The sequence below is a fragment of the Vitis riparia genome, chromosome 13 (assembly GCF_004353265.1).
Source record: "Vitis riparia cultivar Riparia Gloire de Montpellier isolate 1030 chromosome 13, EGFV_Vit.rip_1.0, whole genome shotgun sequence".
Taxonomy (NCBI): Eukaryota; Viridiplantae; Streptophyta; class Magnoliopsida; order Vitales; family Vitaceae; genus Vitis; species Vitis riparia.
In genome coordinates, this window is record NC_048443.1 from 2,910,103 (window position 1) to 2,924,892 (window position 14,790).

Here is a 14,790-nt window from a genome sequence, read left to right on the forward strand (position 1 = left end):
TTGATGCCAGTATTGCTCATGGTTAACACCAAACAGAACCCAGAAAATAGATTTGTGTTTACATTTCATTCGAAGTTTTTCACTGTATTTCAAGGGAGGTGATATAAAGAGCTAACAACTTCCATCTAGTGCCTTATTTATTTGCCATGAATATGGTGGAAACAAAGCTAGAAACCCCAAGGGAGTATGATCAGAGGCAAGATAAAGAACCAGTGGAAAGAACTCCGACCAGATGGATAAACTCCCCTCGGGTATAACTGCATCTCGAGAAATTGTCATTTTAGATGCTGCATTGCTGGATTCCCCATGAAATAGAATTTGTGGCAATCTGAAAAAAGGAAAAATGAACAGTCTCATCAGCACCATGCAAATGGAAAAGGAAGATCCATGGACTCGTATACTGGAGATGATCAGGGGGAGAATACGATAAAACTGGAAAATGATGGATGAACAAACAGCAAAACAAAGGGTGAGAATACTTTTTTTCAGGCAATGAAATTACTGTCTAAAAATCTGCAGCATGAATCAGCTTTTCAAAATGATCGAGAAACTAGCCAGCAAGAAGAAATTGGCAGTCAACTAGTAAATCATTGAACTTCTGCATTAGATTTTCTAAAAAGCAAGAGAAAAGATTCCCCAAGCTAACGAAAGGTGAATTAATTGCCTCAATTGTGGTAGTAAACAATTTCTAATTGCAATACAGAGACAGCAATTAATAGTTTAGGGGAAGACAACAAACCTCCCTATGCTTCTTTCCCACTTGGAGGTTAGTTGTAGAAGCTCAATCAGATATGGTCTGTATGAGAACTACAAAACCATTCAGCATGTATTCCAGAACTTCCTTGCTTAAGTCTCTGGTAGGTAACAAAGCTACAAGAAAAATTGTAAAACATAGAATGATTACCAGAAATTAGTTTCTCCTTACAAAAAGAATTGGGTCTAGTTTTTCTTTACCGAGCTGAATTCTGTCATGCCATAGAATGGTCTACATCTCAAAGAAACAAAAGTTTCTTAGGCTGATGCCTGAATTTTCCATTCAGCAAATATATTCCAGAACTTCCTTGCTCAAGCCTTTGGAATTTAAGAATTACGAGGAAAATTGTGAAAAATTAGAAATATATAATGATTATGGAAGATTAATTTTTCTACACAAAAAGAATTGGGTGCAGTTTTTCTTTACCGAGCTGAATACTGTCGTGCCATGTGAGGACCACATCTCAAAGAAACAGGAGTTTCTTCACATTGATTTCTGAAAACTTGCCATCTTTTAGCTTCAAGATAATTATCCAAGATGACTGAAAGAGACAACACCAGGTAACTCCATGTCAAAGTTGAACTAGCTTAAATACCTGAAAACCCACCAGATCTAGAATCAGAATCATGTAAAACAGTGTGAAGCCAACAAATCTATAAACTAAATTCAAGATATTGCATGGGAGTTTTTATTAGATAAGCACAAAAATTCCCAGTACATACCTGCATGCTATATAACAGGTTCAGCACCCAAGTTGCTAGGTTGCTAGATCATAGATAGTTATCTGTCATCTTCAGCCTGGATACCATTTTTCAGCAGTAATTGCTGCAGCTTAAAGGCTGCTCTTTCAACAGGATTCTCAACACACTTCTTTTCATATCCAAGGACAAGTGCATGATGAGTAATATTGTTTGGCATGATGCCATGTTCGATCATCATACTCACCAAATGGCATGCATCATCAATGTTTCCTAAACTACAAAATCCATGAATAAGACTATTGTACAATATCACATCAGCTTTCAACCCAGCATCAAGCATCTTATGGAATAGAACATTAGCTTCTGCCATATGACGTGCCCTGCAGTACCCATTAAGAAGAGCACTGCATGTCACGACATCAGGCTCCAAATGGTGTTCACTCATGTAGAAGAACAAAAGAAATGCTTCCTCAAAGTTCCCCTTATTCGAGAACCCACCTATTATATTAGTGAATGTCACAACATCAGGAGAAAAACCCCTTCTCATGAGCTCATCCAGAATATCTTTTGCTTCATTCACTAATCCTCTCTTGATAAGACCGTGAATGAGAATGTTGTAGCTTACCAAATCTGGAGAGACACCAGCTGATCTCATCATACTTAAAAGCTCAAAAGCCTTTTGCAGGTGGCCCTTCTTTCCATAGCCATTCATTAATGTATTGTATGAAACAACATCAGGTACCAAACCCTCTGTTATCATCCTTTGAAACAAATATTCTGCCATTTCCATGTTTCCAGGCTTGCAACAACTATCTATAAGCAAAGTGTATGTAGCAACAGATGGTCTAATTCCCCTCTTCAACATTTTTCCTAAATATTTGAGAGCGTTGCTTATGTCCTTAACTTTACAGTATCCTGCCATCATAGTGGTGTAACTAAAACAATCAGGCATCAAGCCCATCTCACACATATCCTGGAAGACTTTAGCAGCCTTTAACATGTTACCATCTGTGCATAATTTGGAAATAAAGCTATTGAATACAAAAATATTGGGGGAAAGATTAAATACCTCCAAAACATCCATTGCTTCCTCTGATTTTCCAACTTTGCAGTAACCATCAACAACTGAACTAACCGAAACTGAATCCAGAAATACACCCATCTGAGTCATTTTGAACAGTATAGAAGTGGCTTCTTTTAAAAGGGACATTTTGCATAGGGAGTCAATCACAATTGTATATGCAACAACATCTGGTTTGATTCCAAGATATTTCATTTCCATAAGCAATTTCCAACCGGTGTCAATGTTACCTTGGTTACAGTATCCACTGATAAATAAGCTAATAATAGAAGCATTTAAACCTATCCCTCGGCTCTTCATTTCTTTCAAAAAATCCCAAGCCAAATTCAACTGCTCTGATTCCAACAATGCCTTGAGAAGTGAATTACAAACCCCTATCAAGGGAAAGATGTTAAGATGTCTTATTTTACATATTAATTTAAGAGCCACTTGTGTCATGTTTTCCTTGACATAACAGTTGACAAGCATGCCATATACAGTTTCTAGGACCCTTCTTTTGGTATGGGTTTCATGGATTTTCAGAAATATATTATGCCATCCCTCTTCTCCACTGTTATAACTAATGAGATGTAGAAGTAGATCCATTGCTTTATGATTCATGTTTCCAGAGACCAGAATATGTATCATTGTACACACTGATTCAACTGTATGCTTTGATCCCATGCAGTACTCTGACCACCTGAAGAAGTATAGAGCAAGGGCAGCATCCGTACTCTCTTCAAACAGATCATTCAAAATCTTCATTACGTTAAACTGACTCAGATCAATCCTATAACCATTTTGAGAACCTAAATTCCATCCGCGGTTCATGAGTATCACCTTTATTATTTCCATTTCATCATCAACTGCTTTCTCATTTTCGGAAATCGGGGAATCCTTGTCGACATATGCAAAGATATCGTTCTCACCAGAAGAAAGCCCATTGCATTCCATATATTCGGCTGGAATGCATTTGATATTTGGCAATAGTCATCATCCACACAGCAGGAATTATTGTGGTTAAATACTTCATCTACCATAAGAGTTGGAGAAGATAATGCTAAATTTGCAGATGAAATTTTTTTGGTATTCTATTTCTCATAACTACTGCCTTTAAGCCAGAAGAGAAAGCATTGATAATTGGAACCAAAGCCTTCATCAACAACCAGGAACTAGCATGAAAAGGCTGCAGTAAACAGGAAAATTACATGTTTAAAATTCCATTTGCCACATTTCCTCATGACAAAAACAGATAATGTTTTAGTAGCCAAAGAAAAGCAGAAAAGAAACAAATGGGAAGTAAAGAAGCTAAATCAGTGCAGCAATGTTTTCTACTTGCAAATCACTTACTTTTCCAACTGTTCTAAGAACAATTTATGGAAATGAAAAATCATAACATGATCAAATGGAAGCTTAACACTTCAAGTATCAAGATGCTATTGAATCACAGACTTTTATAGAACTGGGATTCAAAGAATTCCACATTTTCACAAATTTAGGTTTTCTTAATGCAATTCATTGAATACCATAAATCAGAAAAACATCAAGGGAGCTCTCTGCGGTGTATAATTTTGAAAGCAGTACATGTTTTTCTTCAACAAAAAAATAAAATAGATGTATTGAAAAGCACATAACAATACATATGCCAGCAACAAATAAATAGACTTCAAAAGGGGTCAAGCATTAATGAATTCCATCAGAAGAGACCATGGTTCTAATAGGCTCAAGTCTTACTAATTGTTCAATGGCTGGTTATATGCAATAGATGGCTCAAAAAGAAAATTTATAACATGTGTTTATGCAGTTTCCTACATCTTTTGTTTTTTTTTCTCTCCCTCTCTAAACTAAACTGAAATTCAAATATTACAGTTTTTTTTTTTTTGGTTGCCTAGAACCACGACAAAATTTTTCCATGGAATTCTCTTCTACCACACATTAATGAGGCTACTGACTATTGCCTTTCTTTCTATATCACAAAACAGATATATCAGCACTTTTGTGCTTTCAGTTAATTCACCTCGAGTTCCTACTGCTTTGCCCAACTCATTAAAGGGAGTTGTAGTCTATTGCCGCTTTGTAGTGTATAGCAGTGGTGTATTACAAAGTGGTGGATATGGGATATAAAAGGAAGCATGTTACATTTAAATTGAACCCTGAACTATTGATGATTTTGTAAAATATTTATGCAGGGAATAAACATGTCAATGAACTGCATAAAATCAATGAGAAGTTTCATCATCACAAGGGAGGCAGTCAGGGTGATGGGCTGCAGGACATTTGCTGCTGGGGGTTGGTAAAGAAAAGACGGGCTCTAAAGGGGGTGGGACCAGAGATGCTCCAAAGGCACCAACTCTCAGCAAAGCAGACAATTTCTTTTCCAAGGAAAAATCAATTAAGACACCAACCATAAAAAACACTCTGTAAATCACATGGAATGTCAACAAATAATACCATTACCAACCTCCACTTGGATTAGATTTTAACAGGAACAACATCCCATTAAAAACAATGACTTCATCACAATCCAATTATAAAAACCCATACAATGCCCAATTCCCAATTTTTCTAGCAATCTAGTGCTTCAATATACAATTGACAATCAAATTTTCTTCGGGGTTACATAGTTCAAAGCATTTATACAAGTAAATCCATACTATCTTGCCAAAAAAAAAAAAAAAACCTTTTCTGAAATACCTGGTGAAAGATTTCTGAAACTCATGCATCATTTTGAAGAGAACAACACAGAGTGCGCCGCCATTATTAAAAAAAACCGAAGTGGGTCACCCTATGCCCTCTCCACCACCTCCACCACCACCGACTCGTTGGAAACGCTGGAAGATTGAAGTCAGCACCACCACTGCCGCCTATGTTCATCGATGTTAGTTGCCACCCAACTCCCAAACCGCAATTGAAGAACTTCCCTTGAGGTCCACAAAAAAGGGAAGCTTGCTCCCATTCATAGCATCTCTCTCAGCTATGTGGGAGCAGTGGTAGCCTGGCAGGAAGCAAGAGAGAAGAAGGCGGCTTGGGGTAGGCAGCGTTTGGGAAGGGTCTGAAGCCAAGGGCTGTTGATGGCTTTGGACGTAAATAAATAAACTAGGGTTTATTGGGCTTGTTGGGCTTAGTGTAATGGGCCTAATCTGTGTTCTACTATAGGCTGTTAGTTTTGGGCTTTCTGTATTTCATATCGAATATTTGTAAGTTGTGACCACATCTATAATAATTTTGTGTGAAATATTTTTGAAGCTCAATCTGTAATAGTTTGTTGATGAATTACAGAGAAAGGATGCCTCAGATCTCTGCAATTTTTATTTTATTTTTATATAAAAATTAAATAATTTAAAAATATATAAACATATTTTTCATTATAAACCGAGAAAATTATTTTTCTTAATATTTCTTCTTGATTTCTCAGTACTTTCCAGGTAAAGCATCGTTGATTCAGCTGCTTCTCTTGGCACCATTTTAGAACTGCATGGATTTTCCAGTGTTTTTCTGCCATTTCTTGAGCTCCGTTTGGACTTGCTTTTGGTGTGCAAACTTCCACAAATCAGAGGAACCCAGCTTGCCAAACAGCACTTGAAAGGAATCAGAAAGAACAACCTTAACAACTTGCATGGTTTCTTAGGAGAAAGAGAGTGGGAATCTAAAGGATGCTGTAAAGAGGGGAAGCAGAAAGAATTAATGGTTTGCTGTGTGTGAAAGCTGAGTAAGCAACTTGAGATGAAGTGAAAGTTACAGACATGGGACTTCAATGGCTGTCAATGGTGGTTTATCTGGCTACTGAAGTTCATGCATAAGCATAATCAATTTCACTTCCACACCTTGTATTGATTATAAAACCAGAAAATACCATTCATATTTGGAGGCAAGAATATCTGGATATGCATTTCTCAACGATAAAAGGTACCCTTGTTCAGTCACTCGAGATGAATACAATGAACAACATATTCAGGAACCATGATCTCAACTACCCTACTATGAAAATTTATCAACATTAACCTGTGTAAACAAAACTTGCTTGTGTCTTACATTCAGAATTCAATGAATGATCCTCAATACTCCAGCAATGCCTTGAGTCTGAAATCTTGAAACATCATCGGACAAGTAATGTTTCACTTGTGGAGCATGGTTGATATGCGCTTCCCAGAAGTTCTACTGATGATCTGGTCCTCAAGTTTTTTGAACTTCATTCAAGTCCATCAAAACTTCTATTGATGCTCTCTTCCATTTTCATTGCCAGCAATGAGCTTCCTCTGGACTATTGGGTCATTTGTTGGCCAATTGAACTGACATGATGTAACCATACATGTGAAAACCCGTCCATATTTCTTTGTAATTAGCTTTCCACCCATCTGATAGAACTCTAGGATAGGCATATCTTATAACAAACTGTTCAGGAGTTCACAGATGATACATACAGATGAAGCACTCAAAATTTTGGGTTGGAGGAGCTTCCAAAAGCATGATCTACAAGACAAGATTGAAATCTGAACCTTTCTGAGTTCAGGGGAAAACACAACCTTTGTTTAGCTTTAGCGACATGGATGTATCTACGGGAAGCAAGCCAGCATTCAGTGATTTACATATTCATTATCCATGAACAGATACATATATATAGGCAAAATTCTAATCAGATAAACTTCTGTACACTGTCACTTGCTTCACAAAGTGTAAAAAATTTGGGGGGAAGCATAAAATGGCACCAAACAAGCAGAGCATACTAAAATCATACTCCTCATCTCACCCAATATAAGCCATGGGGGGCTCCAAGGAATAAAGGTACTTCCACTGAGTTTTAAAAATGAAACAAGTCCATTTTACTCACAACACTCAAAATAAGAGTACTTTAGTAGCAAATAGAAGATTATTTTAGGGCCACAAGAAATGAAAGAATTTCATTTTTTTTACCATCATATACCAAGATAGACCCTTTTTTTTATTGCCACAATCCGGGGGTATGAACATGTTCCCTTAGAGGTAGTTTTAAGGCATGCCAAGATATTTTAGAATGAACATATTGGCAAACTCAGATAAAAAGGAAAGGAAACAACTTAAGAATGAATCACAAATACGCTCAAACAAAGATGAATGGGGGAATAAAAAAAATCCTTAACTCCATCCCAAAGAGCAAGCTGTCACAATCCACTTCCATCACACAATATTTAGTTTAGGATATATTGACGAGTTGACAGACCTTACATAATTTTTTATGCTGTTGCTTGGTGAAATAGGGCAGATTCAAGTCTCCATTCATCATCTTCAGTAAAAAATGCTTAAGTTCAGGTCCATCCATCCTTCACAAGCCCCAGAACGGAACCTGCCATGAGTAATGGCTTTCACTTCTTGGCATAAGCCACATGTAGAGATTGATAAAAAATCTTAGTCTAACATGATCACCATGAAAAGCAGGGTACTGTGTATTTATTACTATGGGTATAGCCTCTGAATCTACTCTAAATCAAATGAAACTAGAAAAAGAAATCATCTGAACCATTGAGTGATTGATCTCCAAATCTACCCCAAATTGGTTCTTTGGCCTTCATCAGCCTATCCTATTTCCAGCATTCATCGGTAAAATGTTTGAGATGGTACACTGGGTTCAAGGATTTAAAGAGAAATCCTAATATTAGGGGTCTGCAAAACAGTAATTAAAGATCCATAACTTCACATAAACGAGGATTTGACAATTTTTTCAAATGAAACTATGCAACAACTTGAGTTAAAATCTTCCTAGAAGTAATTGATTGAGGGGAAAAAATAGGTTCTCCAATAATATGCTGGAGAATGAGTCAAAAAGTGTATCAAATTAATAGGGAAAATCACCATTCCCCAGGAATTCTATAACCAGCTTCCAAAAGCATTTTGTGTTACAACAAGGGAATGCTCCTCAGAAGTTGAAGTTCAATTCTGAAGCCAATGGTAACTATTTTGACCCCTGAATCTACTTAAAAATTTAAAATAAAATGAAATGAATACATAAATATTGAAATGCCATCAGAATATACTTTACAAATAAAAAGGTTTTGAATATGTAAGAATTAGCCTAGCTCACTGTATTTCAACGTGCGGATTTCCTTTCTCCCGAGTCCACATGAGATGGTAATTTGTGGGCCAGGACTTCTGCAACTCTGACTTGAATAAGTATGTTATACAATTCGAGCCAGAAAATTATTTACAAAGATAACAAAGATGTAGAAATAGTGATGATTACATTGACTGTGAAGGAGACCAAAATGAAGAATCGATATTTTAGAGCAAAAGCCAATCCTGAATTATTGTAAAAGGAAATGTAGTTAAAATCAGAGATATTCCTAGAAAATGAAGCATTTCAATCAGAGATATTCTTGATTACTGACTTGAAAAGCCTGTAAGTTGAATAAAGATCATGTTGACAAATGAAAAATTATAAAAACATGATCCAATACTGTGATGAAGAAACATGAAATCATAGGTTGATAAATCATAGGTCTATAAAGCCTTAAGAACATCACCTAAGTTAATAGGCATATCTATGAATATTTAGGGAAAAAAATGGAGAACTTTATTTAGAGATATGTCAGATAAGAATGCTACTTGAGGACAATGCAATTGAAATGCAAGGAGTCAAAAAAGATCATGAATGAAATAAAGTATACTCACTTTAACTGGCTGACCCTGTGGTTAGAGAATTGGATTCCATTTGCATTATTTTCACCTTCACATCCTACATGCATGAAAAGAAATTCCTTAAAGATGAAAATTTTGAAACTAATTCTTAACAGGGAAAAAATTATCTACAATGACTAGGCATGTTTGATTTTAAAAGAAATGGAATGGATAGCCTATGCATATTGTGTGGATATGCAATCTAATGACACACATGACATGAGGCCCCAGATAAAGTTGACTCATACAGCTGTGAGAGCCTCCAGTAAGTTTTATCTGCAAATCTTTTGCTTAAGTCGACTCCAGTTTCTGCAATTGGAGTGACTACTAAGAAAGGTCAAGAAACTAAAGGCCCCTTCTAGCAGGTATCTATAAAACATAACAAGCATGAAAGTAGAAAACTTTAGAAAAATGATCATTAAAACCAGGAAAATAAAATAAATCAGTTGAAGTATTAAACAACTAAACAAAAGTGAGAAAATTGTTGAAAACTGAAAAAATCAAAATAATTGAGTAATAATAATAAAAAAAAGGTTAGTATTCAAATTCAACAAAATGGCACAATTAAAGAAGCTTACAAGTGAAGATGAAATAGCCAAATCTACATATTTATCACATCTCCATAACCTAACAAACAGAATAGAAGACAACTCTCAATAACAGAGATGAAACCATTAACTTAAGTACAAGAATGCATCACAAAATAAATGTGGAACAACAAAACAAATGACACTTACTACGAATAGTGGCACATAAGGAGAGGATATAGTGGAATGGTCTTTGCATTCATTTTGCTGCAATCTCAACTTTTTATTGCTCAAAGATCAATTGGCCATCTATTTTCACATAGGGGATGTGGGCAATCTTAGGCCAATCTTCCCCTTTCTCTTTTAAGCACCTTTGAATCAGGAGTGGGCAACCATTTATAGATAGTTCTGAAAGCGTGTCAGACAGCCCTTCCTTGGCAAAAACGACTGGAGATTAGGACATCGGGAGATACATAGACTTTTAAGAGAGGTGAGCCTTTGGAGAGATAGGAAGGCCAAGGAGTCCAGATTCTTGAAGCTTGAAATGCAAAGCTCAACTAGAGTAGTAGGAAGAAGGAATGGGTGGTGGTGGTGGTGGTGGTGATAATCAGAAATGATGAGAGTTTTAAGGGAGGTCAATCTGGCAAGGCCCCATTCTGATAAGGGTGTCTTGATATTCTCACAATTAATGATCTCGAGTGTTGTAAGAGAAGTGAGGCTTTGCAATTGATGAGGCTGCAACTCCAGATTCTCACATTTATAGATCCGAAGATCTTTGAGGTTGTAGAAGCAATCTGGTATGGTCTTGATATTCTCACAATCAGTCATCTCAAGTGATGTGAGAGAAGTGAGGCTTTGCAATTGACAAGGCTGCAACTCCAGATTCTCACATTTTCTGATCTGAAGATGTTTGAGGTTGTAGAGGCAATCTGGTATAGTTTTGAGATTGGGATATCCCCAGATGGACAAAACTTCAAGTGCATTATTATTGCGGTGAAACATCTCCTCCAAAATTGGCTGCAGCTGTGCACAATCACAAATCGTAATAGATTTAAGGGTAGAGAGAAATCTGCCTCTAGGGAAGGATGTGAGAGATGGACATTTCGAGATATCCAAGAATTGAAGACCACAATTGGTTGTGTTGTTGGAATGGTGATGCATTATTCCCTCTGGTAAAGACTCTAGCTTTTTACACCCTCCTATCGTGAGATTCTTGAGAGTTGATGGTAGCTTTCCTTTTGGAAAACCAATGAGAGACGAACACCACCTTATATCTATGTGTTCAAGGGCACAAACCTCGATGTCTTCTGGAAGAGACTTTAGATTTTTACAAACGGATATATACAGTTCCTTAAGGGTGGTGGGTAACTGCCCTTTTGGAAAGCAAATGAGAGAAGGACACTCCTCTATTTTCAAGTATTCAAGGGCACACACGCTGCTGCAGCAATTACTGCTATCAGGTAGGCTACTTAGACTCTGACAATTAGAAATAGTAAGACGTCTAAGCATGAGCGGGAAACCCTTGTCTGGAAATGACACCAATTTTGAACAATCCTTGATAATCAACTCTGTAAGAGATGCATAGCTTTGTAATCCATGTGGAAACTTCTCCAAGTTATCACACTTACATATCTCCAAATATTGAATATTGCAAGGCAGCCCTTGCACTTCCTCCTCTCCCAAGGATACAAGTTGGTTACAACCCGATACTCGAAGACTAGCAAGGTTTCCTAATCCCAACCCATTTTCCCACAAACATTCCAGCGCACCAGAATTGTCAATTTCCAGTAGTTGAAGCCTTGGCAAAGACCGCAAAAACTTTTGCTCAAGTCTAAAAAGCCCTGACATTCCATTAATTCTTAAATAAATACCTGAGGTGATGTCAGTTGCACTTCTACTCCCTCTCTTCACTGATGTAAAAGGGTCAAATGCAAAAGAGGACCACAGAGGCATCATTTTTGGGCAATAATAAATATTGAGCTCTTTAAGAGAAGGCAGATGTGTTGGAAGTGGAACCATCGTTTCTGGGCAATTGTTAATTTCAAGTCTTACTAGAGAAGTTAGGTGAGTGGGTAATTTCTTACTCAGTCTTGGACAATCTTTTATCTCCAACTGCAGGAGGCGAGAGAATGACTCTCTTGACCATGACCACTCTTTCCATTCCTTCATATTTTCAAAACATAAAGACTCCAAGCATTGGAAAGGCTTAGCATAAAGAGAAACCTGCCCCTCAAACTCCAACCCCACTCTTCTCACTCCATCCATTCCTTCGATGAATAACCTCTTGAGGAAGGGTAGTTGCCCAACTGAAGGCAGTGATGTGCACCTTATACAACCATAAAGACTTAACTCCACCAATTTAAAGTAAGAGGGATCACATATCCATTTGGGGAATTGCCGACCACCGAAACCTTCAATATTGAGTTTCTTCAAACTAGTATGAGGTTGTAGAAAGAGAAGGACTTCCATTTTGGTGTCTTCATTTCGCAAATCATCGAACTCTTTACTCCAATGCATAATCAACTCTTCAACATTGAGCTTAGTCCTTAGATTGGCATCTATGGCATCTTGAATATTCACCACATTTTTCAATTGTGAAATACGAATCTTCCCTCGGAGATGTGACAAATGCTTCAACTCCTTTATTCCCAAAAATCCACTTTTGCCCACAATAAAATCAGACAATGTTTGCAGGTTCTTTAATTTGCCTATTTGTTGTGGCATCTCTTGCAATGAACATCCAACAACACTGAGATGTCGAAGATTAATTAAGTTTCCAATGTTGGGAGGTAACCTCGTAAGATGCATACAAAAGGATAACATCAATGTTTGTAAATTATAGAGATTGCCCACTGAGTCAGGCAAAGATCTTATTTTGGTGTAGGACAGATTCAAATAGCGTAGATGTATCAATCCACAAATAGAATCTGGTAGCTCAAATATATTGTATTGACTCAGAGAGAGAACTCTTAGTCGTTGAAATTTTGGCACTAGATGATTACACCCTAAACTAGTTACATAAGATTTTGTAGACGCCCAATGAATATTTAAAGCAACAAATGTCCGTAAATGCTTTACCTCTTGAAAAGCTTCAAATTTTTTTAGCACATCCCCATCTCTACGAACAAATGATGAATGACGAGTCTCTTTGGAAATTGTGGATTGCCGGCTACACTCCAACTCATCTTCCAAACAAAAACATATTTCTCCAGCAACACCTTGAGCTAGGTCATGAATAAGATCATGCATCACAAAATGTGATTCATGATTACTCGATGATTGAAAGAATGATCTTGACAATAACTCGAAAAATAGTCATCGCCTAAATCTTCCATTGTATGTCTACCACCTTTTGGCTGTTGAATCAAACCTTCGGCCATCCACAGAAGGACCAAATTTTTGGAGTCGAACTCATAGTCCTTGGGGAACATTGCACAGTAAGCAAAACACCTCTTCAAATGTGAAGGGAGATAGTGATAACTCAATCGCAACGCAGGGAGAATCTCAGGTTCTGTGCCTGACCATCCCCATATTTTACTATTTAATATTTTTTCCCATTCATCTTCCCTTCGTTTAGAGCGTAAAAGGCCACCAAGCGTTGTTGCCGCCAGTGGCAATCCGCCACACTTGTTGACAATTTTCCTACCAATAGACACCAGGTTTGGATGTTCATCGATATTTCTATGTTCAAACGCATGCTTCTCAAACACTGACCAGCAAGCATCTTCTGATAAAGTTTTTAGTTCATAAACATTCTTCTCAGCTCCCATCATGAATGCAACTCCTTTATTGCGTGTTGTGATCATGACTTTGCTTCCTTTTGCCCCTACACTAAAAGGGGCGCGCAAGCTGTTCCAATTACCAGAATCTTCGTTCCACACATCGTCTAGAATGAGTAAAAACTTTTTCCCTGTCAATGCGTCTGTCAATTTCTTTTGAACTTGTTGGAAGTCCAACGAGCCGCTTGCATCAGAACTTACCACCGAATTGAGAATTGCTTTTGTTATATTCTCCACATCGAACACATCAGATACACAAACCCACGCTTTTAGATCAAATTTTTTGGCCATTTCATCATTGTAAACCAGCCGTGCAAGCGTTGTCTTGCCCAGCCCGCCCATGCCAACAATGGAAATGACGCCAACATTGGTTTCATTGGGCTCAACCTTGCGCAGCAAATCAAGAAGCACTTTTTTATCTTCATCCCTGCCATAAACCCCAGGTTCGTATGCTATAGGTGTAGTGGGTGGTGGCCTTTGCCAAGCAGAAGTAGCTCCTCCTGCCGCCTGTTCCAGGCCAAGTCCAGCTTTTCTAGCTGAAATATGTTGTAATCTGCTGGTGATCTCTCTAATCTTGGGCCCCAACTTAACATCACGCACAACATGAGTTGGACTGAAACTAGTAGAGAAAGTAGGAATGAACTTGCGTTTCTTGCTTGAGCTGGCTTCATCAGCTTCCGCCCCCATCAGCTTTGTTCTCATCAATTCGTAAGCAAACTCGTCCAAGATGTCATCCATATCATACGCCAAAACCCTCAGATCGAACAGCCATGATTTGACAGCCTCCTGTGTGATCTGCTTCTCCTCCGCGTCGTTGAGCTCTTGCCGGATGCTCTGCAACTCCTTCTCCCATTTCTCGAGCTCGGTGTGGGCATCCTCCTGCCGTGCGAACTTAATCAGATCAGAGGAACCCAACTTGTCAAACAACGAGCCAAAGGCAGCGGAAAGAAGAGCCTCTCCAACAACTTCCATGGTGTTCAGCAAAGGCAAACAAAGAGCTGAGAGTAGAGAAGGGAAGATGGAAACATGTGAAAGTGGTTGTGTGGTGCGAAGACTTCAGCAATCAGAGAGTCAAAGGGGTCAACGCGTAGGATTCCAATGGCCGTCATGGCCACGGCTGAAGAAAAAGCAGAGCGTGGCATCCATGACAGCCTTTCACAATTATTGCAGCTAGGTGCCGTTTGGATGGTTTTAAACATAAATATGTATTTTAAAAAAATTTTTTTTTTTATAAATATTAAACACATTTAACTTTTATTTTAAAATTTTGTTTTAAAGTATTTAAAATAAAAAGCTAAATAACCCTTTTAATATATTTTCT

At 37.7% G+C, this 14,790-nt stretch overlaps 2 protein-coding genes across 4 annotated transcripts in view; both read right to left on the reverse strand.

Annotated features, from left to right (window-relative positions):
* Positions 1-35: 35 nt before the first annotated feature.
* LOC117927666 (pentatricopeptide repeat-containing protein At2g19280) lies at positions 36-5,576 on the reverse strand. 2 transcript variants are annotated; one of them, XM_034847315.1, is made up of 6 exons: positions 5,210-5,576; positions 1,477-3,701; positions 1,181-1,295; positions 955-1,071; positions 740-870; positions 36-328 (listed from the first exon to the last, which is right to left on the reverse strand). In XM_034847315.1, the coding sequence occupies exon 2, from the start codon at positions 3,467-3,469 to the stop codon at positions 1,535-1,537; it is 1,935 nt and encodes a 644-aa protein (XP_034703206.1). In that variant the 5' UTR covers positions 3,470-3,701; positions 5,210-5,576; the 3' UTR covers positions 36-328; positions 740-870; positions 955-1,071; positions 1,181-1,295; positions 1,477-1,534. The 2 variants fall into 2 exon arrangements, with proteins under 2 accessions (XP_034703206.1, XP_034703204.1); XM_034847313.1 differs by having other exon boundaries at positions 1,181-1,349.
* Positions 5,577-6,392: 816 nt separating this feature from the next.
* LOC117927665 (putative disease resistance protein RGA3) overlaps positions 6,393-14,790 on the reverse strand; it is a 54,340-nt gene continuing 45,942 nt past the window's right edge. The window contains exons 7-11 of one of the 2 annotated variants that reach the window (XM_034847312.1): positions 9,901-14,467; positions 9,742-9,790; positions 9,158-9,221; positions 7,713-8,785; positions 6,393-6,985 (exon numbers count right to left, since the gene is read on the reverse strand). In XM_034847312.1, the coding sequence (XP_034703203.1) occupies positions 12,939-14,441 (1,503 nt within the window). In that variant the 5' untranslated portion in view covers positions 14,442-14,467 and the 3' untranslated portion in view covers positions 6,393-6,985; positions 7,713-8,785; positions 9,158-9,221; positions 9,742-9,790; positions 9,901-12,938. Of the gene's footprint in view, positions 6,986-7,712; positions 8,786-9,157; positions 9,222-9,741; positions 9,791-9,900; positions 14,468-14,790 lie in introns of those variants that run through there. The other variant, XM_034847311.1, reaches the window with a different exon arrangement.

Excerpts from the sequence above, each read along its gene's own strand:
- LOC117927666 (XM_034847315.1), bottom strand. The coding sequence starts at position 3,469 with ATGGAATGCAATGGGCTTTCTTCTGGTGAGAACGATATCTTTGCATAT.